This window comes from Podarcis tiliguerta (genome assembly GCF_965153285.1).
Source record: "Podarcis tiliguerta genome assembly, chromosome: 13".
Classification (NCBI taxonomy): domain Eukaryota; kingdom Metazoa; phylum Chordata; class Lepidosauria; order Squamata; family Lacertidae; genus Podarcis; species Podarcis tiliguerta.
Genome location: NC_139546.1, coordinates 50,497,639 through 50,525,502, shown reverse-complemented (window position 1 = coordinate 50,525,502; position 27,864 = coordinate 50,497,639). Strand labels below are relative to the sequence as shown.

Sequence of the window (27,864 nt, the reverse complement as noted above, 5' to 3'; positions counted from 1 at the left end):
CACTTTGCATGTTGCTCTCTGATCTTCCTCAGGGGTGCACATCCGAATGTCTATTTGAGGAGGTGTGGGGGGGAGAAATTGCAACGGGGCGACGACCTGGTGACTTTACCTGACGGATTCCTGCCTGCGCCCCAACTCAGGCAGGTGAGAGAGAAAGAGACGGAATGCAAACCAACCGTGAAAATGACTTATGAATTGAAAGTGGTGACGCGATGTGTACTTTTGTTTGCTTGTCTTGTTTTGTTGCACAAGACAACAAAAACTAATTTTTTTTCAGGAAGGAAAAAGTCCCTCTCTCTCTGTCTCTCTCTCCAGGAAATGGGCGAGGGTGGCCTTGGGTGTCGGTTTCTGTGGACACCCCTCCCCCTCCCTTGATGTCACGCGCCCCTCCCCCACCCGGAGGAGGGGGGAGGGGGAGGAGGTGGCGGCTAGGGCATAAATACAGGTGCGCTCACCTGGCGCGCAGGTACGCTTTCAGCCGCTCGCTCCCGCCGGATTCCTCGGGCTTCTACTCGCGCGTCTCCATCTCTCTCCCCCCTGCGCCATGGCCAACTCGGGCTTGCAGCTGCTGGGCTTTGCGTTGTCGCTGCTGGGCTGGATCGCCGCGCTGGCGGCCACCTGTATGCCCCAGTGGCAAATGTCTTCCTTCTCCGGAGCGAACATCATCACCGCGCAAGCCTTCTACAGGGGCCTCTGGATGGAGTGCGTGTATCAGAGCACAGGACAGATGCAATGCAAGAACTACGACTCCATTCTCAGCCTCGACTGTGAGTAGCCAGGCGGACTACATTGCGTTTTTTGGGGGGGGGGAGCGGGGGGGGTTTGGAAAGGGAGAAGCTGGAGGGTCCTCCCCTCCACTTCAGAGCAGGACCTTGTTCAGAAGGGGGGGGGGACAAATCTATTTATTCCATAGTAAAGGAGGACATAATATTCCGCCTTCTGTCCTGATGCGCTTTTCTATCCAAGGCGCGCCAAGCGGTGCGCGCGGTTCTGCTCCCCATTTCATCCTCGCCACAGCCCCCCTGTGAAGGAGGTGAGGCTGAGAGAGGGCGGTGCCCCCCCGGTAATCGTCCCCCCCCCGCACCAGGTCATCGCCCCCACTTCATGCCTATTGATCGGAATTCGAACCCAGATCCGGCGCACTAATCCTTGCGCAACGCTGGTTTGGTTATTTCTGTATTACCCGCCCTTCGCCCTGAGGTCCCGGGGAGGGTCTTGCGGCGTTAAAATGGAAAACCGTGATGGAAAACGGCTTGCTTACGAGTAGGAGGGTTAGCAAAAGGAAATTGGGGGCCGAGATGGGGAGGAGAAAGAGCCAGGTGGTGTTTTTTCTTGGGGGCTGTGTCAGGAAAGGAGTGTTTTTTTTGGAGATGTGGGTCACACCATGAAAAGAGGAGTTTGTAAGTTCCAGCTGTGGGGAGATGGGGGTTTCTTGGGGGGGGGGCAAGGAGCAGTTGATGGGAAGAGATACGTTTTTAGGGAATGTGGGGCTTTCTTAACCACAAGGAAAGCGCAAGGTTGTGAGATGAGCGGGAAGGGCGCCGTTGTGGGTCAGGTGTGGGGCGTGTTTGGCCTTTGGCAGAAAAGGAGGGGCAGTTTGCAGTGGGGTTTGAAGGGCAGGAAGGAGGGTGGGGCAGGGGGAGTCAAGTTGGGGTGACCCAGGTTGAGGAAGAAAGTCTTTGGGGCAACAGACTTAGCTCTCCACAAAATTACATTTTGTGGCCGCTCCCCAAACCTTGAAGGCGTTTTGTTTTTATATCTTGCCCATCGTCGCAAGCTCTCAGGGCGGTTTGCAGTTTGAGAAGTTGAATTCGGTGCTTGGAGGGGAGAGATCGGGAGCAGCAGGCGTCCATTTTCTTCCTGCAAAAAGAAAAAAAAAAGGCCCTTTACCTGCTCGATTCTTCGTTGCCCTTTCGCCCCCTTGGCTACTGATTAACTCAAACTGTCGTCTTCCCCATCCCACACTACAGGGAACAGGGAGCCCCAACCCAGGCCAGGAACGCTCCCCGCGAGGAACACACAGAAATAATTTTGGCCTTGTCTGGAAACTTCCCTCGCTCCCTTTCTTTAGATATTTGGAGTGTGGGTTGTGGCCTCCTTCCAGCCACAAAACCCCCAAGCATCTACTTTGGCCCTTTGGGGTCTGTGCCCACATCTTCCTTTGCAAATGTTCTTCGGACCGCAGCCTGAATTTTCTCCTGCCCAGACCTCTCTGCTTGTCTTTCCCTTTAGTTGTTGCGAAAGGAAGATTTTGGGGAGAGGGGTGTCTCCCCAAGGAGACAGACAGACAGACAGCCAGTGAGAAAAGCACTCTCCTTGAAATTCCTCCCTTCCATCCGGATATTTGGGTGGCTAGGTTGTGACTGGGTTTTACAGGCTTTTAGGAGACAAAAGGAAATGTATTTGCTCATCTTCTGAAAAGCCCTTTCTCTAATCCTGTCGATTAGTTGTGTTTGACAAGCAGGAACTGATTTCTCCTTTTGCATTCAAAATGGTTCTTGGGCCCAAGATCCAGGTTCAAATCAAGCCTTTTATATGGCCAATAAACAGTGGTCCTTTAAGACCCCAAAACTTTATTTCCCCCCCTTTTTTTTGCAACGTTTAGTAAAGATTAGAAAAGCAAGGAACACCCAGAAGGCCTATTTTGTATTTATAACATTGTATTTACGGGAGACACATTTTCGTTATCCCCGCTTCCAGCCAAATCCTCCAGTTTATACCTTGGAATCCCTAAATTAGTAACTGGTGTCTTTCCCAGCTGTATAGTGGAAGGGACGGATTTTTAGCCTTACCTGATCTTACAGCCCTGTTAAGCCCCGTGGGACTATGAATCATCTTAAACCGGGATTAAATGCAGTGCAAACTGAATTATGGGCGGGCAGGGAAAGAGGAAGCTATCGAGGGGGAAGAAGTTGTTAAAGCTCTGTTTAGACAACTGGGCCACAATGATCGCAGCACCCCTCCTTCTCCAAACAGAAAGAGGGTGGAGATCTCCACATCTTGTTTTGTTTTGTTTTTTAAATTGTGTGTTAGAAACACCAACACTAAATATTTTTATTCCCTTTCTCCTTCTTCTGTGTGTCCTCTTTTTGCAAACCCGTCGCTTTCACTTCTTCTTCTTTTAAAAAACCCACCCACCCACTTCAAAACTCCCCCCTTCGCTTATTTCCTCCTTTTCTGCCGAAATTCTCTTCCTGAAACCACCTGGACTGGTTGGGTCACTTTTCTGGGTTTTTTTCTCTCTCAAGCCACACCTTTCGGGTGAAGAATGACAAAAGGCCAGTTCTCTTGTCACCACCTGCCGCTTCGCGGCCCTCCCAGGTCTCTTTGACCTTGTTTTTTTAAAATAAAAGAGATAGGTGGAGCAGGAAAGGGGGAATTTATTTTATGGTCCGTATCCATGGCTGCCTTTCGGAGTTTGATAGGCGAAACCAGAGAGGTCTCTGCCCTCAAGGCGCTTACAGTTTAAAACAGGCTGGGGGAGAGAGGCTTTCCTTTTGTGCTGAACGCCCTACAGAAGACAGAGCAAGGGTTTTTAAGTCCAGATTTCTGAGGACATACAATATATAATAAATATTACATTCATGAATGGCCATGGATGCTTTAGCTGAGATTCCAGCATTGCAGATTGGACTCTAGATGACTGCCGGGGTCTTTTCCAACTCTACGATTTTATTATATATTATACGCAGAGATTCTGAATTCGGCATAAACTGTGTCTATAGCTGAGAAGCAGAGCAGGGAGTTTAGAAGGAGGAAGTGCTGAAGGCAGCGATGAAATATTCTATAAACAAGGGGCAGATCCGAACCATGATACCTTTAAAGCACATTTGAATCTCTAATCTGTCCCTCAAACAATTCTGGGCTCTGTGGTTTCAGGGGCCGCTGAGAATTATAACCCTGCCGGGGAAAACTATAGTTCTCAGAATTCTTTGAGGGAAGGTATGTGCTTTAAAACTACAGCGTATGGATACAGGGTGGGTTTTATTATCTTTTAAAGAGAGATTTGGGAGGAAGAATGGCTTCCGCCTGCTGGCTTTCATGGTTGTTGTCGTCCTCCTCTCCTAAGGGATCTGGTTGGGAAATGATTCTGGCGAGAGACGTCTTGCGCTTTGAATGTCCCTGAAAATCGATAGTGATTCAGGGCTGTGTGTTTCCTGGCTCAAAATGGCTTCCGTATCGGAGTCGAGATTGCACTCTGGCCCTGTTTCCCTCCTGCCTGCTGGAGTTCGCCCTCCCCGCACATCACACCCCACCCCAAATGTGCATCTCGTTCCCGTCTGTTCTTGGGGGGGGGGGCTCTTTCATACCAGTTTGCCCTGGGGACCACAACTCCCATCAGCCCCCAGAATGCGGCAGCTAGACTGGGGACTGGGAGCGGCCGCCGGGACCACATAACACCGGTCCTGAGAGACCTGCATTGGCTCCCAGTACGTTTCCGAGCACAATTCAAAGTGTTGGTGCTGACCTTGAAAACCCTAAACGGCCTCAAAGGCCCAGTAGACCTGAAGGAGCATCTCCACCCCCATTGTTCAGCCCGGACACTAAGGTCCAGCTCCGAGGGCCTTCTGGCGGTTCCCTCACTGCAAGAAGTGAGTTTACAGGGAACCTGGCACAGGGCCTTCTCGGTAGTGGCACCCGCCCTGTGGAACTCCCTCCCACCACATGTCAAGGAAATAAGCAGCTATCCTATCTTTAAAAGACATCTGAAGGCAGCCCTGTTTAGGGAAGTTTTTAATATTTAATGCTGTACTGTTTTTAACACTTGATTGGGATCTGCCCAGAGTGGCTGGGGAGACTCAGCCAGATGGGCGGGATATAAATAATAAATAAATAAATTATTATTATTATTATTATTATTATTATTATTATTTATTACATGCTAGCTGAGGCTCATGGGAGTCATGGTCCAGAACATCTGGAGAGTGCCACTGCTTTTAGGAGCGCTCCCATCCAGAATTAATGGTTACTGGCACCCGGTCCCCTTTGTTGAAACCATTGATTCTTGTTCAAAGATAGCCATGGAATTACAGACTTCTAGACTCAGAAGGGAGCAGCGGGGTCATCCAGTCCACCCCCTTGCCGTGCAGGAATCTTTTGCCCAACGTGGGGCTCGAACCCACAACCGCGAGGTTAAGAGTCTCATGCTCGACCAGTCGACTGAGAGGAGCAGGGTGCGGCCTCCTTCACTTTTGAAGAGGGAGCCAGCGGGTAGCTTAGCAGATACCTGAAGCCGGGCACCTGAAACATCTCATTACATGAAGTGTTAGAAATTTGGGTATATAAGCTGGGCCCCAAATGCCTCCTTAAACCAGGGGGGCGGCCACCAAAACAGAACGTCCGTTTGCCATTTTAGGGTCGGAAGGCTCAAAGGTCTTTTTGGCTTTTTGGTTCCTGAAATCTGTTCTGATTGTGCAGATAAAATATGACAGAGGAGGTATTGCTAGTGTGTAGAAACAGTTCAGATCTAAGGATTCTCAGATGGTGGAGATGGCAGGATGGCAACCGGGCATCTTTACTTGGTCACAGGTGGCCGATAGCCAGGTGCAAAACGTGCCTAAAAAGGTAAAGGTAAAGAGGCCCCTGACCATTAGGTCCAGTCATGGCCGACTCTGGGGTTGCAGCGCTCATCTTGCTTTATTGGCCGAGGGAGCCGGCGTACAGCTTCTGGGTCATGTGGCCAGCAGGACTAAGCCACTTCTGGCGAACCAGAGCAGCACCGTTTACCTTCCCGCCGGAGTGGTACCTATTTATCTACTTGCACTGGCGTGCTTTCGAACTGCTAGGTTGGCAGGAGCTGGGACCGAGCAACGGGAGCTCACCCCGTCATTGCGGGGATTCGAACCGCCGACCTTCTGATCGGCAAGTCCTAGGCTTTGTGGTTTAATCCCCAGCGCCACCCACCTCCCTAAAATGTGCCAACGCCTGGCTAATTTTGAACGCCAATTACATGCGCTGCAGTGGGGAAGCCAATGGTTTTGGGTCTTCGCAAGTAGGACCAGCGACGCCAGGCCTAACATACCTTCCATTGTGGTGAGGAAGCAGGTGTTGGAGGTACCCGGGATCTTTTAGGGGAAGGCTGAGGGGACCTGTGATATTTCAGGATTCTAGCTCCCAGTAGCCAATGAGGAGAAGGTTCTTGCGCCTGAGGTTTCCCATCATGGGCCAAAAATCTAGCCCGGCTCTTCTTATTTTTAGAATTATTCTTTATGAAATTTTTATGCCGCCTTGTGCTTTTAGAGCTCAAGGCGGTTCACAAAATAACATTGCAATATCAAGAAAACACGAAATACATAATAGAAACCAGAACGAAGACAACCCAATAACCCTCCCCCCCAACACATTTAAAAAGGACATCGGATTCCAATCAGCCCAAGTCCTGATCGAAGGAGGAAATTTTTGCCTGGTGCTTAAAGGCTGCGCTAGGTCAGCCTCTCTGGGGAGAGCATCCCATTAATGGGGAGCCACCACAGAAAAGGCCCCGTTCTCGTGTTGCCACCTTCCAGACCGGACTTCCTCTTATGTATAAGAAGGAAGCTGGCCTGGTTAGTTTAGAGGAAGGCTTTAGAAACCAGGATTCTAGGTTTGAAGCCCCTTTGACCTAGGAACTTTTGGACCACATCTGCGCCCTCTCCAAAAAGGCGGTGTTTGGGAGTTGTAGCCCCAAGCTCCTGGAGGGCGCCAGGTTTGGCTTATGACATCCTCTCTGGGAATTGGGGTCCAGTGGGTTCCACAACCAGGGCGATCTGCTTTGGCTTCCTTCTCTCTATACCTGAGTCGGGCCGGCCTCTGTTTATAAAACCAGACCTCAGCGCCAAAGGTGCCCGATAATCTTATCGCCCTTCATTGTTTGAGAAAACAAACTTGCTTTGCTCACACAACCGCAGGGGTCACGGGAAGAAGTGGTGGCGGCAGCAGCAGGAATCTGGAAGTCTGTTTTGGTAACTGGGCTGTGTCTCCATCCCGGGGGAGGCGGCTGATTTTTTGTGTGCCCATTTCACAGACCCCTTTGCGAAAGGTAGAGGACTTGGAACCCCCAGATTTTCCAGAAAGGAAGCCTTGAGAACTAGATCAGGGAGGAAAACTTTTCCCAGTGGATCGGCGGGGAAAGGGGAAGAGTATTATGGGGTCTAACGCAGCTTGGGTGTGCAGCTAAGCAGAAAAAAACATTGAGGAAAGGGGATTAGAGGTTCCTGGCTGCAGTGCGGGATCTACTTTAGGGGTGCCCTATAGCTGGATCAGGCCCAAGGGGGCCCATCCTGTTCTCCCAGTGGCCAAGCGTGCCCCCCATTGGGCAATCCACAAGCAGGATACGACCTCAAGAGCGTTCTCCCCTCCTGTGGTTCCCAGCAGCTGGGATTCAGAGGAATGGGGCTGAGAGCAAGAAACTTTGCTCGGCTTTTTGGGGGAGACAGAAGGGACTCCCCCAATGAAGCAACAACTGCCAGGGTTCCTGGCTCCAGGCCTAACATTCCCCCCTCCCCGTAGAAGGCCTGCTTTAGCCACTAGCTCCTGTCTTGTTGTTGTTGAGTCGTTTAGTCATGTCCGCCTCTTTGCGACCCCCTGGACCAGAGCATGCCAGGCCCTCCTGTCTTCCGCTGCTTCCTGCAGTTTGGTCAAACTCATGCTGGTAGCTTCGAGAACACTGTCCCACCATCTCGTCCTCCCCTTCTCCTTGTGCCCTCCATCTTTCCCAACATCAGGGTCTTTTCCAGGGAGTCTTCTCTTCTCATGAGGTGGCTAAAGTCTTGGAGCCTCAGCTTCAGGATCTGTCCTTCCAGTGAGCACTCAGGGTTGGTTTCCTTCAGAATGGAGAGGTTTCTTGCAGTCCATGGGACTCTCAAGAGTCTCCTCCAGCACCAGAATTCAAAAGCATCCATTCTTCGGCCATCAGCCTTCTTTATGGTCTAGCTCTCACTTCCATACATCACTACAGTGGTACCTCGGGTTAAGTACTTCATTCGTTCCGGAGGTCCGTTCTTAACCTGAAACTGTTCTTAACCTGAAGCACCACGTTAGCCTATGGGGCCTCCTGCTGCCGCCATGCTGCCAGAGCACGATTTCTGTTCTCATCCTGAAGCAAAGTTCTTAACCTGAAGCACTACTTCTGGGTTAGCAGAGTCTGTAACCTGAAGCGTATGTAACCGAGGTACCACTGTATTGGGAAAACTATAGCTTTAACTATACGGACCTTTGTTGGCAAGGTGATGACTCTGCCTACGCCAGCCCTTTCCCTGAACTCTGTCCACCTGCGCTGGTTTCAATGAAACCCTTTGTTTCGCCTGCTGGTTGGCTGGTGTGTGTCGTCGTCCGTGGCACCTGGGCAGGTCTGCGTGCGCACCTGTCCAGAGGGAGGGGTGATGTCACCTCCCTCCCTCCCCCCCCCCGGTCCGGCAGGGAGGGAGGCAGGAAAGAAGAAAGGGAAAGGGTGCGGCAAAGCCGAGCCGGATTCCGATCAATCCCTATATCAACTTTGCCGTGAAAGTGAGCAAGTCCCTTTCCAAAACACTCAGTTTCTTCCAAGTCTTCCTGTTTTCTCTCTCTCTCTCTCTTCCACCGCCTCCATTTCCCCCAGAGAAGGGCCGAAAAGGTAGTGCAGTTCAAAAACAGCACTGTTATGGGTGCAACGTAACACCTGTCTCTCCGTCAGAAGGAATCGGGTCCTTTTCATGCAGCAGCACCTAAATTTTGGAACTCTCTGCCTGTTTCTAAATTAAATCGATTGGCTGTTTTTGTTTTTTGATGCGGCAGCTTAGAGAGACTTGGAATATTTTAAGCATAAAGCTTAAAAAGGGAGGGTGTTCCTTAAGCAGGGAGCCACCAGCGAAAAGGCCGATTCTTGTGTTGCCAGCCTCCATCAGACTTTCTCAACCTGTGGGTCCCCAGATGTTGTTGGACTACAACTCCCATCATCCCTAGCTAGCAAGGCCAGAGCTCAGGGATGTTGGGAGTTGTAGTCCAACAACATCTGGGGACCCACAGGTTGAGAACCGCTGCTCCAGATCTCCCATGAAGGAGCGTCTCCACCCCCATCGTTCTGCCCGGACACTGAGGTCCAGCTCCGAGGGCCTTCTGGCGGTTCCCTCCCTGCGAGAAGTGAGGTCACAGGGAACCAGGCAGAGGGCCTTCTCGGTGGTGGCACCCGCCCTGTGGAACGCCCTTGACATCTGTCAGATGTCAAGGAAATAAACAACTAGCTGACTTTTCTAAAAGACATCTGAAAGCAGCCCTGTTTAGGGAGGTTTTGAATGTTTGATGTTTTATCATGTTTTTAATATACTGTTGGGAGCCACCCAGAGCGGCTGGGGAAACCCAGCCAGATGGGTGGGGTATAAATAATAATTTATTATTATTGTTATTATAATGGAGGGGGGGTGGGTACACGAGGGAGGGCTTCAGAGGGAAATCTGGGTTGATTCCTATGGGGAGAGGTGGTCCTGAGCTGTTTAACGCTTTATACATCAAAACCAGCACTTTGCATTGGGCCCAGAAACTAATCAGCAGCCAGTGCGGTCAGGCCAGGGTTGCCGTTATAGCCTCAAACCATCTTGCTCTGAATCCTGCACCAATCACAACAATACAAACACAACACATAGGCTGTTGTTTAGTCGTTTTGTCGTGTCCGCCTCTTCGTGACCCCCTGGACCAGAGCACGCCAGGCACTTCTGTCTTCTGCTGCCTCTCGCAGTTTGGTCAGACTCATGTTTGTGGTTTCGAGGACACTGTCCCACCATCTCGTCCTCTGTCGTCCCCTTCTCCTTGCGCCCTCCATCTTTCCCAACATCAGGGTCTTTTCCAGGGAGTCTTCTCTTCTCATGAGGAGGCCAAAGTCTTGGAGCCTCAGCTTCACGATCTGTCCTTCCAGGGAGCACTCAGGGCTGATTTCCTTAAGAATGGAGAGGTTTGATCTCCTTGCAGTCCATGGGACTCTCAAGAGTCTCCTCCAGCACCAGAATTCAAAAGCATCCATTCTTTGGCCATCAGCCTTCTTTATGGTCCAGCTCTCACTGCCATACATCACTACTAATAGAATAATGGTATCATTCAAATAATAATAGAACAATGGTATCATTCAAATTGTAGCAATAAGCCAATCAAAGTTCATATGTACAAAATAACAGAGTGGTAGCGTGTGTTCAAAACAGATGTCTAAGGAAGAACTTCCTGACCATAAGAGCTGTTTGACAGTGGCATTTGCTGCCAAGGAGTGTGGTGGAGTCTCCTTCTTTGGAGGTCTTTAAGCAGAGGCTTGACAACCATATGTCAGGAGTGCTCTGATGGTGTTTCCTGCTTGGCAGGGGGTTGGACTCGATGGCCTTTGTGGTCTCTTCCAACTCTAGGATTCTATGATTCTATGACAGTCTCACAATAGTCTTTCAAAAGTTACAACGGAAGACTTCTCAAAAGCCTCAAAAGGACAGTGTCTCTGGAATGATACTACTGTTTCGGAATAGTCTTCATCAGCTGGAAATAAGATACAAGGCATACAATCGATGAATGATAACCAAACTGAGCTACTTGCATACACATTGTATAATAAAGCAGAATATACAAAATATACATAAAAAGGCACATACTTGATATTTTTCAACACTAGATCGTGTAGCTGCTGATACTTGCAACACAATTGCACAGGACATATAAAGTAGGCGACAGGTGTTTCCAGTAATGATATACTTAAAGGAACAGTATAGAATATACAGCCTACAAAAACAAACACAAAGTAGACCCATGAAAAACAAATATACGGAGGAATAGTAACAAGTGATTTAAACATACAGTCATACCTCGGGTTACAGATGCTTCAGGTTGCACGTTTTCGGGTTGCACACTGCGCCGAACCCGGAAGTACTGGAACGGGTTACTTCCAGGTTTCGGCGCCCGCGCATGTGCAAAAGCACTAAATTGCGCTTTGCGCATGCGCAGAAGCACTGAATTGCAACCTGTGCGAGTGCAGATGCGGCACTGCGGGTTGCGAACGTGCCTCCTGCACGGATCACATTGGCAACCCAAGCGTCCAGTGTACACCAAATGATGCATGCAGCAATTTTTAAATGAAACGAAGTCAGCTTCAGAATTTAGCCCCCCCCCCAGATGAATTGATTTGAACAGAAAAATGAAATGAGTTTCTTGTTGCCGTAGCCGCCGTTCAGAATCTTGCCTCATCCCGAATTTCTTTTGATTTACCTGTAATACAGTGGTACCTCCGGTTACATACGCTTCAGGTTACAAACTCTGCTAACCCAGAAATAGTACCTCCGGTTAAGAACTTTGCTTCAGGATGAGAACAGAAATCGTGCTCCGGCGGCGCGGCAGCAGCAGGAGGCCCCATTAGCTAAAGTGGTGCTTCAGGTTAAGAACAGTTTCAGGTTAAGAACGGACCTCCGGAACGAATTAAGTACTTAATCCGAGGTACCACTGTACTGTAAATGATAAATCTGTGTCCAAATATTTATAGGAAATAAAATGTTTGACCAAAGGTGCCTCTGTAATGGCATTTTGTATGCGGGAACGATGTTCCCCAGTGCGCACCCCGACTGCTCCTGTGGTGGAACCTATGTGCAATAAATTACATGGACATCGAATAAGGCAAACCACATCTTTAGTTTGACATGTACTGAATCTTACACCAGCTGAAGTTCCCAGGCTGTCTTCAGAGGCAGCCCTATGTTTAGCCCATTACAGTAATCTAACCTAAAGGTGACCAGAGCATAGACAACAGAAGTTATAATTAATAATAAAAATTTTTTATTTATACCCTGCCCTTCCCGGTTCAAAAACCGGGCTCAGAGTGGCTAACAACAAATTAAAATACTTATTTGTAAAAGCAGCATAAAATTATAAAAACATGAATAACAATAAAATTTAAAGTTCAGAAATTTAAAGTTAGATGGGGGAAATCCATCTAATAAGTATTAGATATTCACCAGGGTTAGCTGGCTGAATTGGTCCTATTTGGGCCAGTGAGGAGTCCAGGGGAGAATTAGCTGTGGGGTCTCAGAGCGCGTAATCTTCATAAAAAAGGGGGGGGGGAGAGAAGGGAAATATCAGGCTGAATTCAAATTAAAGGCCAGGCGGAATAGCTCTGTTTTACAGGCCTGGCGGAAGGAGGTTAAATCCTGCAGGGCCCTGGTCTCCTGGGACAGAGCATTCCACCAGGTCGGAGCCACCACTGAGAAGGCCCTGGCCCAGGTGGAGGATAGTCTGATTTCCTTAGGGCCCTGGAACTATAAACTATAGTTATTCATGGACCTTAAGGTCCTCTGTGGGGCAGACCAGGAGAGGCGGTCCCATAAATACAAGGGCCCTAAGCCACAAAGGGCTTTAAAAGTCAAAACCAGCACCTTGAACCTGACCCGATACTCCACCGGCAGCCAGTGCAACTGGTAAAGCACTAAACGGCCCCCTTATAGTGTCTCAGTCTGGATTGAGCTTCAGTTTACTGGCTCTCCTCCGGTCCGAGGCAAGACATCAGTCCAGCACATCCACTCCCACACCTGCAGATGTGAAGCAGAAGCAGAGCTGTGTGTCTGCAGAATATTTCTGGCAACACACTCCAAAACTCTGGAGGACTCCACTCAGCAGTTTCATGGAGAGTTTGCCATCGGATGGGCAAACTTCGCTCTCTTCTTTTTAGTGTCTCCTTGAAATATGCATCGCTTGAGGCAAGCCAGTCCAAACCTGCCGAAGTTGCATCTGTTAGATTTCTTCCTTTTCCTTATCAGCTAGCGTTTGTTAAAACCACCTTTGGCATGCTTTTCAACAACCTGTTTCTCGTCAAGAATTTTCACGTTTGCATTTATAATTTTTGTAAACCGCTTAGAAGTTGTTGTGGTTTTTTAAAATAATAATACTCAAGCTGTATATAAATATTGTTAAAAGGAACTCCTCTCTGGAACGTGTCCAGAGGAGGGCAACCAAAATGGTCAAAGGCCTGGAAACGATGCCTGATGAGGAACGGCTAAGGGAGCTGGGCATGTTTAGCCTGGAGAAGAGGAGGTTAAGGGGTGATATGATAGCCATGTTCAAATATATAAAAGGATGTCACCTAGAGGAGGGAGAAAGGTTGTTTTCTGCTGCTCCAGAGAAGCGGACACGGAGCAATGGATCCAAACTACAAGAAAGAAGATTCCACCTAAACATGAGGAAGAACTTCCTGACAGTAAGAGCTGTTTGACAGTGGAATTTGCTGCCAAGGAGTGGGGTGGAGTCTCCTTCTTTGGAGGTCTTTAAGCAGAGGCTTGACAACCATATGTCAGGAGTGCTCTGATGGCGTTTCCTGCTTGGCAGGGGGTTGGACTCAATGGCCCTTGTGGTCTCTTCCAACTCTATGATTCTATGATTATCTGCAAAGCTTGAGGATTCAGTCCCAGACAGCTCATCGTTGGTAAATATAATTTCTGTAGAGAATTTAAGCGGATGCAAATGGCTCCAAATTCGTGGCAGCGGCATCCCCTCACCTGCCACAACCTGGCGCTCTCCGGCTCTTTCGGACTACAACTCCCATCAGCCCCAGACAGCTGGGGCTGATGGGAGTTGTAGTCTAAAAGACCTGAAACGTGCCGCATTGGGGAAGCCTTTTTAATCTAGTCAAACACAAACGGTTTCAAATATTAGAAGGGATTCAATTGCATTAATGCCTGTGATTTATTTCTGGATGGAAAGATGTACAACCATGCTTTTCAGGTAGCTTTCATTTTTTTAGAAAAAGGGGGGTCCTTTTTGTAAAATTGCTTCTAATTAGCAGTGAGACGAGACAGAATGCTTAGCTTTCCACAAGATTTATTTTCATCTCATTTCACAAGATTTATACACCAATTGTAACAAAACAACGCTCAAAGCAATTAAAAAAAAAAAGATTTAAAATACCAGTAAGAAGAACGAAGAGCACTAATTTAAGGCTTATAAAACAACAACAGGCTAAAAACAGATTAAAACTCGCAACTACTTTCTCAACACCTGAATATGCCTGTTTTTAGCAGCGCCGAAAAGCAAACTGCACGGGCGCCTTTCTGAAATCAATTGGCACGGAGTTCCACAGCTTACTGCCACACCACACTAAAAGACAAGTGCAAAATGGCACCTTTAGCACTGTCGGTAGTGACCTTGCAGTGATTGTGCGATCTGCCTCAAATCACCTGATTTATATATATATATATTTGGCGGGGCGGGGAGAGGAATCTGTTGACTCTCCCCTTCCCTTTAGATGCCAGCGCCCCGCTGAGTCACAAAATGGGGCAGGACTTTTTTGGCTGCGCGGCTGAGCGTTGTGTGGTGACAGGCAGGCAAGGTGGCGGCCCTCGATTGCTCCTCTCTGCTCTCTCCGTGAACCCAGGAGTCCGGCTGCGGCGACTCCTACCTTTACGACAGCTCGTTTGCTGAATCCGTGAAGCGTTAAGCAAGGTGTGGCTTTATAGGTCCTGCTAGCAAATGGCTTAGACTTTGAATCCCTTTTTAACCTACCAGGTTGTTCCTTGGCAAAAAGCCAACGAAAATCGGGGCCTGGCTTTAGATCTTGGTGCCCCCCAGCAGCTGCTGGGAATTGCAATCTGAAGCAGCTGGGGGGCACCAGGTTTGTGGAAGGGTGGTCCGGGTCAGTCTGCCCCACTCCCTCCAGTACTGAAGAGTTTAACCCCGGTAGAGGGTTCATGACCCTTGGGAACCCTGCATTGCCAACCTCAGAGTCCTCCACGCCCCAGTCAGGCGCCAGTCAATGAGTTTAGCAAACAGTAAAGTCATTCATCTTGGGAGAAAAGCAATGACAAACCTAGGCAGCACCTTAAAAAGCAGAGACATCACCTTGCCAACAAAGGTCCGTATAGTAAAAGCCATGGTTTTCCCAGTAGTGATGTATGGAAGTGAGAGCTGGACCATAAAGAAGGCTGATGGCCAAAGAATGGATGCTTTTGAATTCTGGTGCTGGAGGAGACTCTTGAGAGTCCCATGGACTGCAAGAAGATCAAACCTCTCCATTCTGAAGGAAATCAGCCCTGAGTGCTCACTGGAAGGACAGATCCTGAATACTTTGGCCACCTCATGAGAAGAGAAGACTCCCTGGAAAAGACCCTGATGTTAGGAAAGATGGAGGGCACAAGGAGAAGGGGACGACGGAGGACGAGATGGTGGGATGGTGTTCTCGAAGCGACCAGCATGAGTTTGACCAAACTGCGGGAGGCAGTGGAAGACAGGAGTGCCTGGCGCGCTCTGGTCCAGGGGGCCACGAAGAGGCGGACACGACTAAAGGACTCAACAACAACAACAACAACAACAACAACAACAACAAAAGTCATTAAAGGCTGAAAGCAGGAAGGGCAGAGTTGTGTCTGCATAGCTTTTTTGCAGAACCCCCCCATCATTCAGTTTGTACAAACACGACACACACACACTCACACATGACATACGCGATGCTTCTGTTATAAATTCATAGAAAATCAGCCGTACATGGGATCTGTACCGTTCCACTTTTATTTTACACCATGAAGGAAGGACTATGAAAGGGGGGAGAATTGACACAAGGCAGCCATAATCCCCCAAGCCGAGCCCTACCCAGTTGGCATGCCAACCTTGATGGTCCTAGACAGAAGATCATCACACTCACAAAGGACCTGCATATGGGAATGGATTCAGTATGGACTGAAACAAAGGACATTGACCAGCCCTTCCCTCTGGGGGCAGGAAACAGTGAACTCCTCTTTGCCCTCAGGAATGTAATCATGGGGAGGGGGAAAGGAGGAACCGGACAGGTGACAAGACACTCAGGTTACCACCACAACTCCTCCCTGAACCCCTCCTCTTTGTGATGTGTCAATGATGTAGTTATGATGTAGTCTTAGGGGTGTAGCATGGGGCATTAGTAGCTAATAAAAGTTGGCGTTTTCTTCTGTTTGGGGCTTCCATCTTGTTTCACCTTGTGGCAGGTGGGAGTCCTGTCATGATAGTCTTCAATAAAGACCAAGCCGACTGGCTGCTGTTTTGCTCTGGTATTCCTGGCTGGGGTCCTAGTTTTTTTTGTCCAAGGGAGCCCTCAGATTTCTCCGTTAACAGCTTCCAACATTTCTCCGATGAAAAATAGGGACGTTTCTCACCCAACTGACCCCCATTTTTTGTCTCCTGCCCCCTGAGCTGTGGCGTAGCATTGGGGCAGAAAATCCTTAGCAGCACAAAGTTTTGATGCCCGGTGCCGCCTCAATACATTTGCTTGCGTCCGTCGCTGGGCTCTGTCGAAAATGGCTTCTCCAGGAAGTAACCTCTGTCCAGACAACGGAATGACTCTTCTTTTCTTATCTCTGCGGCCGCGATCTCCTGAGTCAAATGTCCGTATGTGCTCTGCCTGTTTCCTGCACTCTGCCTTGCCCCGGGCACCAGCAGCCCATGCTACGCTACTGCCCCTGAGCATCTCCTAACAGGATAAGGGTGAGTGCCGCCGCTGCTTCACCAACGGGGCACGACCTCCGCCGTCCTGAGAAAAACTCCTTCATCGCAATTTTATTTTATTCTTTTTTTTGGTCAATTTTTTTTATTAGTTTTCACAATATTATAAACAAACGAACAAAAACACATAAGACCAACAAACATAACTCATAGCCTTATTGAAAATTACACTTATTAACTTTGTTAAGTGACTTCCTCGCTTCCCCTTGGTTGAATTTCATTGCATGTCCTTTTAACGGTTTTCCAAATCCCAATTCTTATAAAATTTAACTTAGACATTAACATCCTTAGATCTTCACAATATAAAATTAAACATATTAATTCATCACTGAACATAAATAAAATCCTAAGCCAGTTAAGTATCTGCAAGCTGTTTTCAGTTAATTTGACTTAACAAATTTAGCTAGATAATCATTAAATTTAACCCACTCTTCCTGATACTCCTCCTCCTTCTGGTTGCGGACTCTTCCGGCCAGGTTGGCTAGCTCTGAAAAATCCATCATCTTCATCTGCCATTCTTCTATCGCTGGTAATTCTTGGGTTTTCCACTTTTTAGCTAACAAAATACGGGCAGCAGTTGTGGCATACAAAAATAATTGAACATCTTTCTTGGGCAATTCCAAACCTGTTATTCCAAGAAGAAAGGCCTCTGGTTTCTTTATAAATGTATATTTCAACATTTTTTTCAATTCATATAAATCTTTCCCCAGGGGCCTTTCACCTTGGGACAGGTCCACCACATATGATAAAAGGTTCCTTCCTTTTCTTTACATTTCCAACATATATTGTCGGAGTTATGCAATTTTATTTTACTCTTTGCAAAAAGAAAAGCACGCAGCAACGAATAAATTTCAGAAAGGGGCAGGATTAGACCTTGCTGACCCTGGTAAGTATACAGACAGCTTTCTGGCTCTGGGACAGGAAGCAAGAAAGTGCCCCACGCTGACTCACAGACCGGAGTCATGCTTTTAAATTGCTGCAAAGACCTTTCGTTGCTTTGTTTAACTTCTTGAAACTTGCACGCCTGGTATTTACCTGGGGAAGGGACGGGCCGTGAGTAAACTCTCCGGTTTCAAACATTCAAACGGTAGCAGGAAAAGGGCAGGGCTGCAATTTATCCTCTCTGACAGAGGATCAGTGGGGCTTAAGAACCTGGGTGGGCAAACTACGGCCCGGGGGCCAGATCCGGCCCAATCGCCTTCTAAATCTGGCCTGCGGACGGTCTGGGAATCAGCATGTTTTTACATGAGTAGAATGTGTGCTTTTACTTAAAATGCATCTCTGGGTTATTTGTGGGGCATAGGTATTCGTTCTCAGCCCCCCCAAAAAAATATAGTCTTGCCCCCCACAAGGTCTGAGGGACGGTGGACCTGAAAAAGTTTGCTGACCCCTGTTTAAGAACATTTGAAGAACTCTGCCAAAGGCCCATCTAGCCAGGTATCCGGTTCCCCAGGTATCCGGTTCGATGCCTGTGGGAAGTCCGAAAGCGGGACCCGAGTTCGAGGGCAGGTGCTGCCACACTTAAAGATGGATTTCCTTCAAGTGTGAATGATCTTGCGTCTGTGACAGTTCCAGTTCCGCAGATTAAAGCAGTCAGGTGGGAATATTTCATAGAATCATAGAGTTGGAAGAGACCCCAAGGGCCATCGAGTCCAACCCCCTGCCAAGCAGGAAACACCATCAGAGCACTCCTGACATATGGTTGTCAAGCCTCTGCTTAAAGACCTCCAAAGAAGGAGACTCCACCACACTCCTTGGCAGCAAATTCCACCGTCAAACAGCTCTTACTGTCAGGAAGTTCTTCCTAATGTTTAGGTGGAATCTTCTTTCTTGTAGTTTGGATCCATTGCTCCGTGTCCGCTTCTCTGGAGCAGCAGAAAACAACCTTTCTCCCTCCTCTAGGTGACATCCTTTTATATATTTGAACATGGCTATCATATCCCCCCTTAACCTCCTCTTCTCCAGGCTAAACATGCCCAGCTCCCTTAGCCGTTCCTCATCAGGCATCGTTTCCAGGCCTTTGACCATTTTGGTTGCCCTCCTCTGGACACGTTCCAGTTTGTCAGTGTCCTTCTTGAACTGTGGTGCCCAGAACTGGACACAGTACTCCAGGTGAGGTCTGACCAGAGCAGAATACAGTGGCACTATTACTTCCCTTGATCTAGATGCTATACTCCTATTGATGCAGCCCAGAATTGCATTGGCTTTTTTAGCTGCCACGTCACACTGTTGGCTTATGTCAAGTTTGTGGTCAACCAAGACTCCTAGATCCTTTTCACATGTACTGCTCTCAAGCCAGGTGTCACCCATCTTGTATTTGTGCCTTGCAAAAAAAATGAGATTTGGGGTGAGGCAATCTCCATGCTTCAAGGTTTCGCTTCCGTCCTCATAAAAAGACATTTGATGTTTGCGGCGATGTATTGGCACACCTCGATTCCACTCACCCTTGCTACTGGTGCCATTTCAGCCCTGGAAAAAAAGAGCCACACCTTTTAAATTTGTGGGTGTGTTGTTTTTTTAAAAAAACAATTTTTATTAGTTTTCAGTAACAATCATCCAATATACGCCTCATTGTATCAATACCAAGTTATAATATCAATTCCAGTATCAATCAGTCAAATACCCACTTTCGTGCTAGAATTGAAGGTTTGATAATTTACTTTAATTCTGCTCCCAAACCCTTATTTAATCCAATTACATTCCTATTGCAATAACAATTCCTTATACAACAGCTGCAATATCCTTAAGGTCTATTCGTGTTAACACATCTAATAATTTATAAGTCTGCCAGTGAAGACTGCTGGTATTAATAATCAGAATAAATTTGTGGTTTTTAACCTATTGTCTCCAGCTAAGTTTTCACTCCAGAAATCGACGGCGCCCAGTGAGTCAAGCATCCCTAAATGTCTCTATTTTGAAAACAGCAAACCTTTGCGATACAACCCAGCTGTTTTTCTTTTTTTAAACCGCGAAATATCTGTGTGCCGGTGCTTAAAGCAGAGATAAATGGAAGTCTTTGCTGTGAATTAAATCGGTACCTTTAAAAAGCAATCGAACGGTCCCTGGGCAGATAAAAAAATGAACTTGAAGTCCTTTGCCAGACTTCGGGGAAACAGTGAATTGCAGCCTTATTGCAGAGCAGCATGGTGTTATGTACTGAAGTTCTCACCCTGGGCCAGCAGGGGGATACTGTAGATAGTTATGCAAATGAAGGATGGAAAAGTGACGTTCAGTGATTGGATAGTTTGTATGCAAATGAAGGATCGAAAAGTGACGTTCAGTGATTGGATAGTTTTGTATGCAAATGAGGGATCGAAAAGTGACGTTCAGTGATTGGATAGTTTTGTATGCAAATGAAGGATCGAAAAGTGATGTTCAGTGATTGGATAGTTTTAGAAAATGGCAACAGTTACATCGTTCTGGAGCTCTATATAAGCAGGCTGGCTGAGCTCCTCAGTTCAGTTCTGTTCCAGCTTACAAAATAAAGAGCTGCTTTGGAGAAATCGCTGTGTCGCCTGCTATGTCAACCCACAACTTAACACATTGCATTTGCATTTTCTGAATCTCCCCCCTTTATCTTTGCAGCGTCTCGCCAAGCCACCCGGGCACTGATGGTGGTCTCCCTGGTCCTGGGGGCCATTGGCATGTGCGTGGCCACCATGGGCATGAAATGCACCAATTGCGGGAGCGAGGACAAGGTGACGAAGGCTCGGATTGCGATGACAGGAGGCATAATCTTCATGGTTGGAGGTAAGTCGGCCAAGGAAAGACCCATTTCCTGTTATGTGGGGCTAAGAAGAACAATGACCGCTGGATCAGTGCAAGGGGGGGGCATTCTCAGCCAGCCCCAAAGGGGAAAAACCCACGAGCAAGATTCGAACTCAAGAGCCCTCTCCCTTCCTGCCATTTACAGCAATCGGGATTTAGAAGCATCGCAATGCCTCTGACTCTGGAGGCAAGAACACAGCCTTAATAATAATAATAATAATAATAATAATATAAAATCATAATTTATTTTTTATACCCTGCCCATCTGGCTGGACTTCCCCAGCCACTCTGGGCGGCTTCCAAAAAAAATTAAAATACTGTAATACATCAAACATTAAAAGCTTCCCTAAACAGGGCTGCCTTCAGATGTCTTCTAAAAGTCAGGTAGTTGTTTATTTCCTTGACATCTCGTGGGAGGGCGTTCCACAGGGCAGGTGCCACCACCAAGAAGGCACTCTGCCTGGTTCCCTGTAACTTGGCTTCTTGTACCGAGGGAACCGCTAGAAGGCCCTCGGAGCTGGACCTCAGTGTCCAGGCAGAACGATGGGGGTGGAGACGCTCCTTCAGGTCTACTGGGCCTTTGAGGCCGCTTAGGGCTTTCATGGTCAGCACCAACACTTTGAATTGGGCTCGGAAACGTCCTGGGAGCCAATGTAGGTCTTTCAGGACTGGTGTTAGGTGGTCTTGACGGCCACTCCCAGTCCCCAGTCTGGCTGCTGCATTCTGGATTAGTTGCAGTTTCCGGGTCACTTTCCAAGGTAAAGGTAAAGGTACCCCTGCCCGTACGGGCCAGTCTTGCCAGACTCTAGGGTTGTGCGCCCATCTCACTCAAAGAGGCCGGGGGCCAGCGCTGTCCGGAGACACTTCCGGGTCACGTGGCCAGCGTGACATCGCTGCTCTGGCAAGTCAGAGCCGCACATGGAAACACTGTTTACCTTCCCGCTAGTAAGCTGTCCCTATTTATCTACTTGCACCCGGGGGTGCTTTCGAACTGCTAGGTTGGCAGGCGCTGGGACCGAACAACGGGAGCGCACCCTGCTGCGGGGATTCGAACCGCCGACCTTTCGATCGGCAAGCCCTAGGCACTGAGGCTTTAACCCACAGCGCCACCCGCGTCCCTTTCCAAGGTAGCTACAGGTAAAAAGCATCGGTTAGCCTGGTGAAAAGAGCTCTGCTACCGCTCTTCCAGTTCCCATAGGCAAAGCATCTATTGAAGGGATGATGCAAATTGGATCTGTGGAATGAGGAGAGGCTGTTTGTTTTGGCAGTGCAGAAGAGCAATGTTGTTGTACAGGAGGGAATACCGTGCCCATCTCGAGGGAGGGCAGCAGCGAGAGGCGATGGGAATCAGTGTTAGAAACTCAGATATATAAGCTAATTGCTCAACAGTACCTTGAACACGGGTGGCGCTGTGGGTAAAAGCCTCAGTGCCTAGGGCTTGCCGATCGAAAGGTCGGCGGTTCGAATCCCCGCAGCGGGGTGCGCTCCCGTTGTTCGGTCCCAGCTGCTGCCAACCTAGCAGTTCGAAAGCACTCTCGGGTGCAAGTAGATAAATAGGGACCGCTTACTAGCGGGAAGGTAAACAGCGTTTCCGTGTGCGGCTCTGGCTCGCCAGAGCAGCGATGTCACGCTGGCCACGTGACCTGAAAGTGTCTTCGGACAGCGCTGGCCCCCGGCCTCTTGAGTGAGATGGGTGCACAACCCTAGAGTCTGGCAAGACTGGCCCGTACGGGCAGGGGTACCTTTACCTTTACCTTACCTTGAACCTAGAATCATAGAATCATAGAGTTGGAAGAGACCCCAAGGGCCATCGAGTCCAACCCCCTGCCAAGCAGGAAACGCCATCAGAGCACTCCTGACATATTGTTGTCAAGCTTCTGCTTAAAGACCTCCAAAGAAGGAGACTCCACCACACTCCTTGGCAGCAAATTCCACTGTCGAACAGCTCTTACTCTCAGGAACCTGGGCTAGGGGTGCCACAATGGAATGTATAGGCAGTCCCCCCCACCCCATCAAATGAAATTTACCATTGTTGTTGTTGTAGTTTAGTCGTTTAGTCGTGTCCGCCTCTTTGTGACCCCCTGGACCAGAGCACGCCAGGCCCTCCTGTCTTCCACTGCCTCCCGCAGTTTGGTCAGACTCATGCTGGTAGCTTCGAGAACACTGTCCCACCATCTCGTCCTCCATCGTCCCCTTCTCCTTGTGCCCTCCATCTTTCCCAACATCAGGGTCTTTCCCAGGGACTGTATTACTATTAATTTCATTCTTACACCACTTTACATTTCAAAGAAAGTATCTCAAGGTGGTTTAAAAGGTATAGGGACATCTGACTGTTTGGTCCAGTCAAAGGAGACTATGGGGTTATGGCACTCATCTCGCTTTCAGGCCGAGGGAGCCGGCGTTTGTCCGCAGACAGCTTTCCCAGTCATGCGGCCGGCAGGACTAAACCGCTTCTGACGCAACGGGACACTGCGACAGAAACCAGAGCGCACGGAAATGCCGTTTACCTTCCTATTTATCTACTTGCGCTTGCGTGCTTTCGAACTGCTAGGTTGGAAGGAACTGGGACAGAGCTTGCCCCGTCGCGGGGATTCGAACCGCCGACCTTCCGATCGGCAAGCCCAAGAGGCTCCGTGGTTTAGACCACGGCGCCACCCCTTCCTTGCCCCCTGGAGCAACAGGAAACAAGCTTGCGCCATCTTCCAGGTGGCGGCCCTTCAGATGTTTGGAGATGGCTATCGTATCTCTTGCCCAACTCCCTCCACCGTTCCTTATAAGGCTTGGTTTCCACAGCCTTTTATCATCTCGGTTTCCCTCCTCTCAACATGTTCCAGCTTGTCAACATCCTTCTTAAACTGGGGAGCCCAGAACTGGACACAGGACTCCACATGGTGTCCTTCTAAGGCTGAATAGAACAGTTCCCAAACTCTTTAACTGGAGTTCCCAGACACTGCAGATCTCAGCACCCTTAACAAACTACACGTTTCTTTTGGGGGAAGCCATGACTGTTTAAAGTGGCTTCTGCTGTGTGAGATGAATGGGGAATAATAATAATAATAATAATAATAATAATAATAATAATAATAATTAATATTTGTACCCTGCCCATGTGGCTGGGTTTCCTCAGCCACTCTGGGCGGCTTCCAACAAAGATTAAAAATCCATAAGAAGACATCCACACACTTGAGTAACATTTATTTCCACAAACAATTAGGATCTTTGAGCATAAAGGGCTCAAAGAGTCTAAAGTCGTAAATATCTTTTTCTTTTTTAAAAAACGTCTGGGTAGCAGCTTGTAACATCCTGAATGCTGGGGGGGATAAAACTTCCGAGGGTCATTTGGACAGACTTGCATGTGGAACTCCCTGCCACAGGAGGCCAACTTGGATGGGTTGAAAAGAGGACCAGGCAAATTCATGGAGGAGGAGAGGGCTATGGATGGCGACTAGTCAGGATGGCTGGGCCCTACCTGCACAGCCAGAGGAAGTGATGCTGGTTTCTGGAAACTGTAGGAAGGGAGAGGGCTCTTGAGTTCGAATCCTGCTTATGGGTTTCCCATAATAGTCCTCTGGTTGGCCCCTGTGAGGACAGGATGCTGGACTTGATGGGCAACTGGCCTGATCTAGCAGGTCTCTTCCCATGTTCTTTATGAACTGAACTAGCAAAGGAATCGTAGAATTGTAGAGTCGGAAGGGACCTGAGGGTCATCTAGTCCAACCCCCCTGTGAATCTTGACTTAAAGCATCCAGAACAGATTATGGTTTTCAAACTGAAACGGCTTCCTTTCCCCCCCCCCCCCAATTTTTTTTATCGGTTTTCACAACATTATAAACAAACAAACACATAAGGCAAACAAACATAAATCATAGCCTTATTGAAAATTACACTTACTAACATTGTTAGGTGACTTTTTCGCTCCCCCTTGGTTGAATTTCATTGCATGTCCTTTTAACGGTTTTCCAAACCACAGTTCTTATAAAATTTAACTTAAACGTTAACATCCTTAGATCTTCACATTATGAAATTAAACATATTAATTCATCACTTCACATAAATAAAATCCTAAGCCAATTAAGTATCTGCAAGCTGTTTTCAGTTAATTTAACTTAACATATTTAACTAAGTGATCATTAAATTTAATCCACTCCTTCTCCTCCTGGTCGCGGACTCTTCCGGTTCGGTCGGCCAGCTCCGAAAAATCCATCATCTTCATCTGCCATTCTTCTATTGTTGGTAATTCTTGGGTTTTCCACTTTTTAGCTAACAAGATACGAACGGCTTCCTTTTTAAGCATGTCGAAGTTGAGCATGGAACTGCTGAGTTTTCCAGGCTGTTGCTTGAACACCATGGAGGAAAAGGAAGGTGTTATATAAACTATTTTCTCCCCCCCCCCTTCCCTCTCTCTCTTTTTCCCCAGGGCTGAGCGCACTCGTTGCTTGTTCGTGGATCGGACACCAGACCGTGACGGATTTCTACAACACCATGGTGCCGACAAATGCAAAGTGAGTTTTCCGGTTGGAGGGGGGTGGGAATGAATGTAAGCCTCAAACCCCACAAGCTCTGGGCTTCTCCGATTTCTTCACCTCATCAAAACCTTGCCCACCCACCCCTAGGCTAAATAATCCAGCACAGGGTGGATTTGATTTAAATCAAATTGAAGGAGCGTCTCCACCCCCATCGTTCGGCCCAGACAGAGGTCCAGCTCCGAGGGCCTTCTGGCGGTTCCCTCGCTGCGAGAAGCAAAGCTACAGGGAACCATGCAGAGGGCCTTCTCGGTGGTGGCGCCCGCCCTGTGGAACGCCCTCCCACCAGATGTCAAAGAGAACAACAACTACCAGACTTTTAGAAGACATCTGAAGGCAGCCCTGTTTAGGGAAGCTTTGAATGTTTGATGTATTACTGTATTTTAATATTTGGTTGGAAGCTGCCCAGAGTGGCTGGGGAAGCCCATCCAGATGGGGGGGGGTATAAATTTATTATTATTATTATTATTATTATTATTATTATTATTATTATTATTATCATACTAGTCAGTAAGACAAAAACAAAAGGAAAAGGCCACGAAAACAAAAACCCAAAATAAATAGCAAAAACAGACAGACCTCAGTGTAACACTCAAAACGGAAGTGTGGCACTCAAAACGGAGCATGTTTGGCTTTCGAGAAAAGTTCGCAAACCGGAACACTTACTTCCGGCTTTGCAGCGTTTGGGTTCCGAGTTGTTTGAGTCCCAAGGTGCTTGAGAACCAAGGGACTACTGTATTGTGCAATGGCTTTAATATATTTGTATCAAGCCAGGATTGCATCTCCCGGTGATTTATGCTAGATGTATGTGCATTTTAGAAAACTCCACCTACTAAATACCAGGCATCTGCAATACCTTGTCTTTCCAACACCTATTTAAGAACTTCCCTTTTCCATCAAGCCTTTTAAGTGGCGATTTTTATCCCAGTTTGTATGTGTACTGGATTTGAAATTGTTTTTATTGTTTAAAATCGCTTTGGATTGCTCTGTGGGAAACAATAAAGGTAAAGGGACCCCTGACCTTTAGGTCCAGTCGTGGCCGACTCTGGGGTTGCGGCGCTCATCTCGCTTTATTGGCCGAGGGAGCCGGCGTACAGCTTCCGGGTCATGTGGCCAGCAGGACTAAGCCGCTTCTGGCGAACCAGAGCCACACACGGAAATGCTGTTTACCTTCCCGCTGGAGTGGTACCTATTTATCTACTTTCACTGGTGTGCTTTCGAACTGCTAGGTTGGCAGGAGCAGGGACCGAGAAACGGGAGCTTACCCCGTCATTGCGGGGATTTGAACCGCCGACCTTCTGATTGGCAAGTCCTAGGCTCTGTGGTTTAACCCACAGCGCCACCCGCGTCCCTTTTGTGGGAAACAATAAATGAAATAAATAAGTTCAAAAAGAAAGGAAAATGTGTGCATAAACTGGCCCGATGGAACATCTTGACAATTCACCTTTCTCCTCCTTGCAGGTACGAATTCGGATACGCCATTTTCATCGGCTGGGCGGGCGCTGCCCTGCTGCTCTTAGGGGGCGGGCTTCTCTCCTGCTCCTGTCCCGGGAAGACCGCCTACAAGGGGCGCCAGTACCCCCAGGGGAAGCCCATCTCCAAACCTCCCAGCTCCAAAGAATATGTCTAGTGCTTTTGATTGACGGTTCCTTCCCCCCTTCCCCCACGCCTAGAATACCACTGGACCAGAGGCGTGGAAAGACCACCCTGAACTTTTTGGGACGACCTCAGCAACTCCTTCCCCCACCCGAGAGAGGCGTTTTAAAATGTTTTCCTCATTTCACACCAGATTTCGTTTTCTTTTTTTACTAAATAATGCTATTTGTTAGCTTGCGATTTCCCTGTGTAATTCTTTTGCTAATGGATAGGAATGATCGTAAGTGATTAATGTAAGATGGTGTAAACACAACACTTCCACGCCGACTTAATGGAACGAGGGACACACACACAGATAATTTGTTAATTGAACTCTCTTCCCCACCTACCACCCCCGCAGACTCCCAAATTAATATAATTTTTGAAAAAGATTACTCAGGGACATATATATAGTTGCGACAGACCTAAAAGACAGAACCAGTTAAGTTTGTTTGAAAGCAGCTCCTGAACTGGGAAGACTGGAGAATTCAGCACTTAACTGTGCGTCTGTATTGGGTCGTTGAACACCAGCAAACTGAGCTTTAAAACAACGGCTCGTTTCTCCTTGGGGTGTTTACATCTATCTGTCGTACAAGCATTTATATATATATTTTTTGGGTGGGGGGGAGAATGAATGGAGCCCTACTGGAGAATCCCCAGTGATATCTGTAACTGTGTGTAAGTATATAGAGCATTCACTTTGGGGGCGAGTAGAAATGGTTTATACTGTATTAGGAAGGCTGTTCTGCGTGGTGGAAAGTGTTGAGGGTGGCAGGATTAGACCCTAATTGCTTCGTGTGGCGTTAGAGGCAAGTGTGAAGGTTTGCTTTGCTGCGAAAACCATTGGTGGGTCTTCGTGTGCAAATACCCCTGATTTTATACACAAATACACACATACACACAAAAATACACCACCACCCCATAAATTTGCTAGGGTTCTGCTGAAAACATTTGACCACAACCTACAAAGATACGATACTCTCGTTCAAGGCAGAGGCCTTTGGAAAAACAACCTGTTTGCCTATTTCCTATTACCGATATTAATGGGCATTCTGATTTGGGGCCTGTTAATTTCAACCCTTCACTTTACCCCACCGTTAAAACTTCCCAGTAAACGCCCCCTAAATCGTGTGTCGGGAACTTTTCTATACTTGGAGATATCTGCTTGCTTTAATAGATTTTAAATACTTGCTTTTAATTGCATGGGAAAAGGGGGAGGGAAAATATTGCCGGTCTTCAAGAAAAGAGGTATTCCTAGATTTTTAAATGTGGCCTTATTTAAAGCACCAAGACTCCTTAAGGTTGTGTGCGTGCGCATATTTTTTATTATTAATTGTCTTTGTGTTGCTGGGAATTGATATTTTTTTGTACATAATAAACAAGAATGTTTTGGACAAAAGCCGGCTTCAGTCTGACTCGTGTTTTGGGTGCCAGTCCTCATGAAAATCCATTGGCATGAATTTTTTAGCATGAATTTCTCCCAATACACATGTTTTTGTATTCGATA

General features: G+C 47.8%; 1 protein-coding gene across 1 annotated transcript; it reads left to right on the top strand.

Annotated features, from left to right (window-relative positions):
• The first annotated feature begins 292 nt into the window (after window positions 1-292).
• CLDN7 (claudin 7) lies at window positions 293-27,756 on the top strand. Its single transcript, XM_083410812.1, has 4 exons — window positions 293-767; window positions 20,017-20,181; window positions 24,617-24,701; window positions 26,184-27,756. The coding sequence occupies exons 1-4, from the start codon at window positions 545-547 to the stop codon at window positions 26,350-26,352; spliced, it is 642 nt and encodes a 213-aa protein (XP_083266938.1). The 5' UTR covers window positions 293-544; the 3' UTR covers window positions 26,353-27,756.
• Window positions 27,757-27,864: the final 108 nt, after the last annotated feature.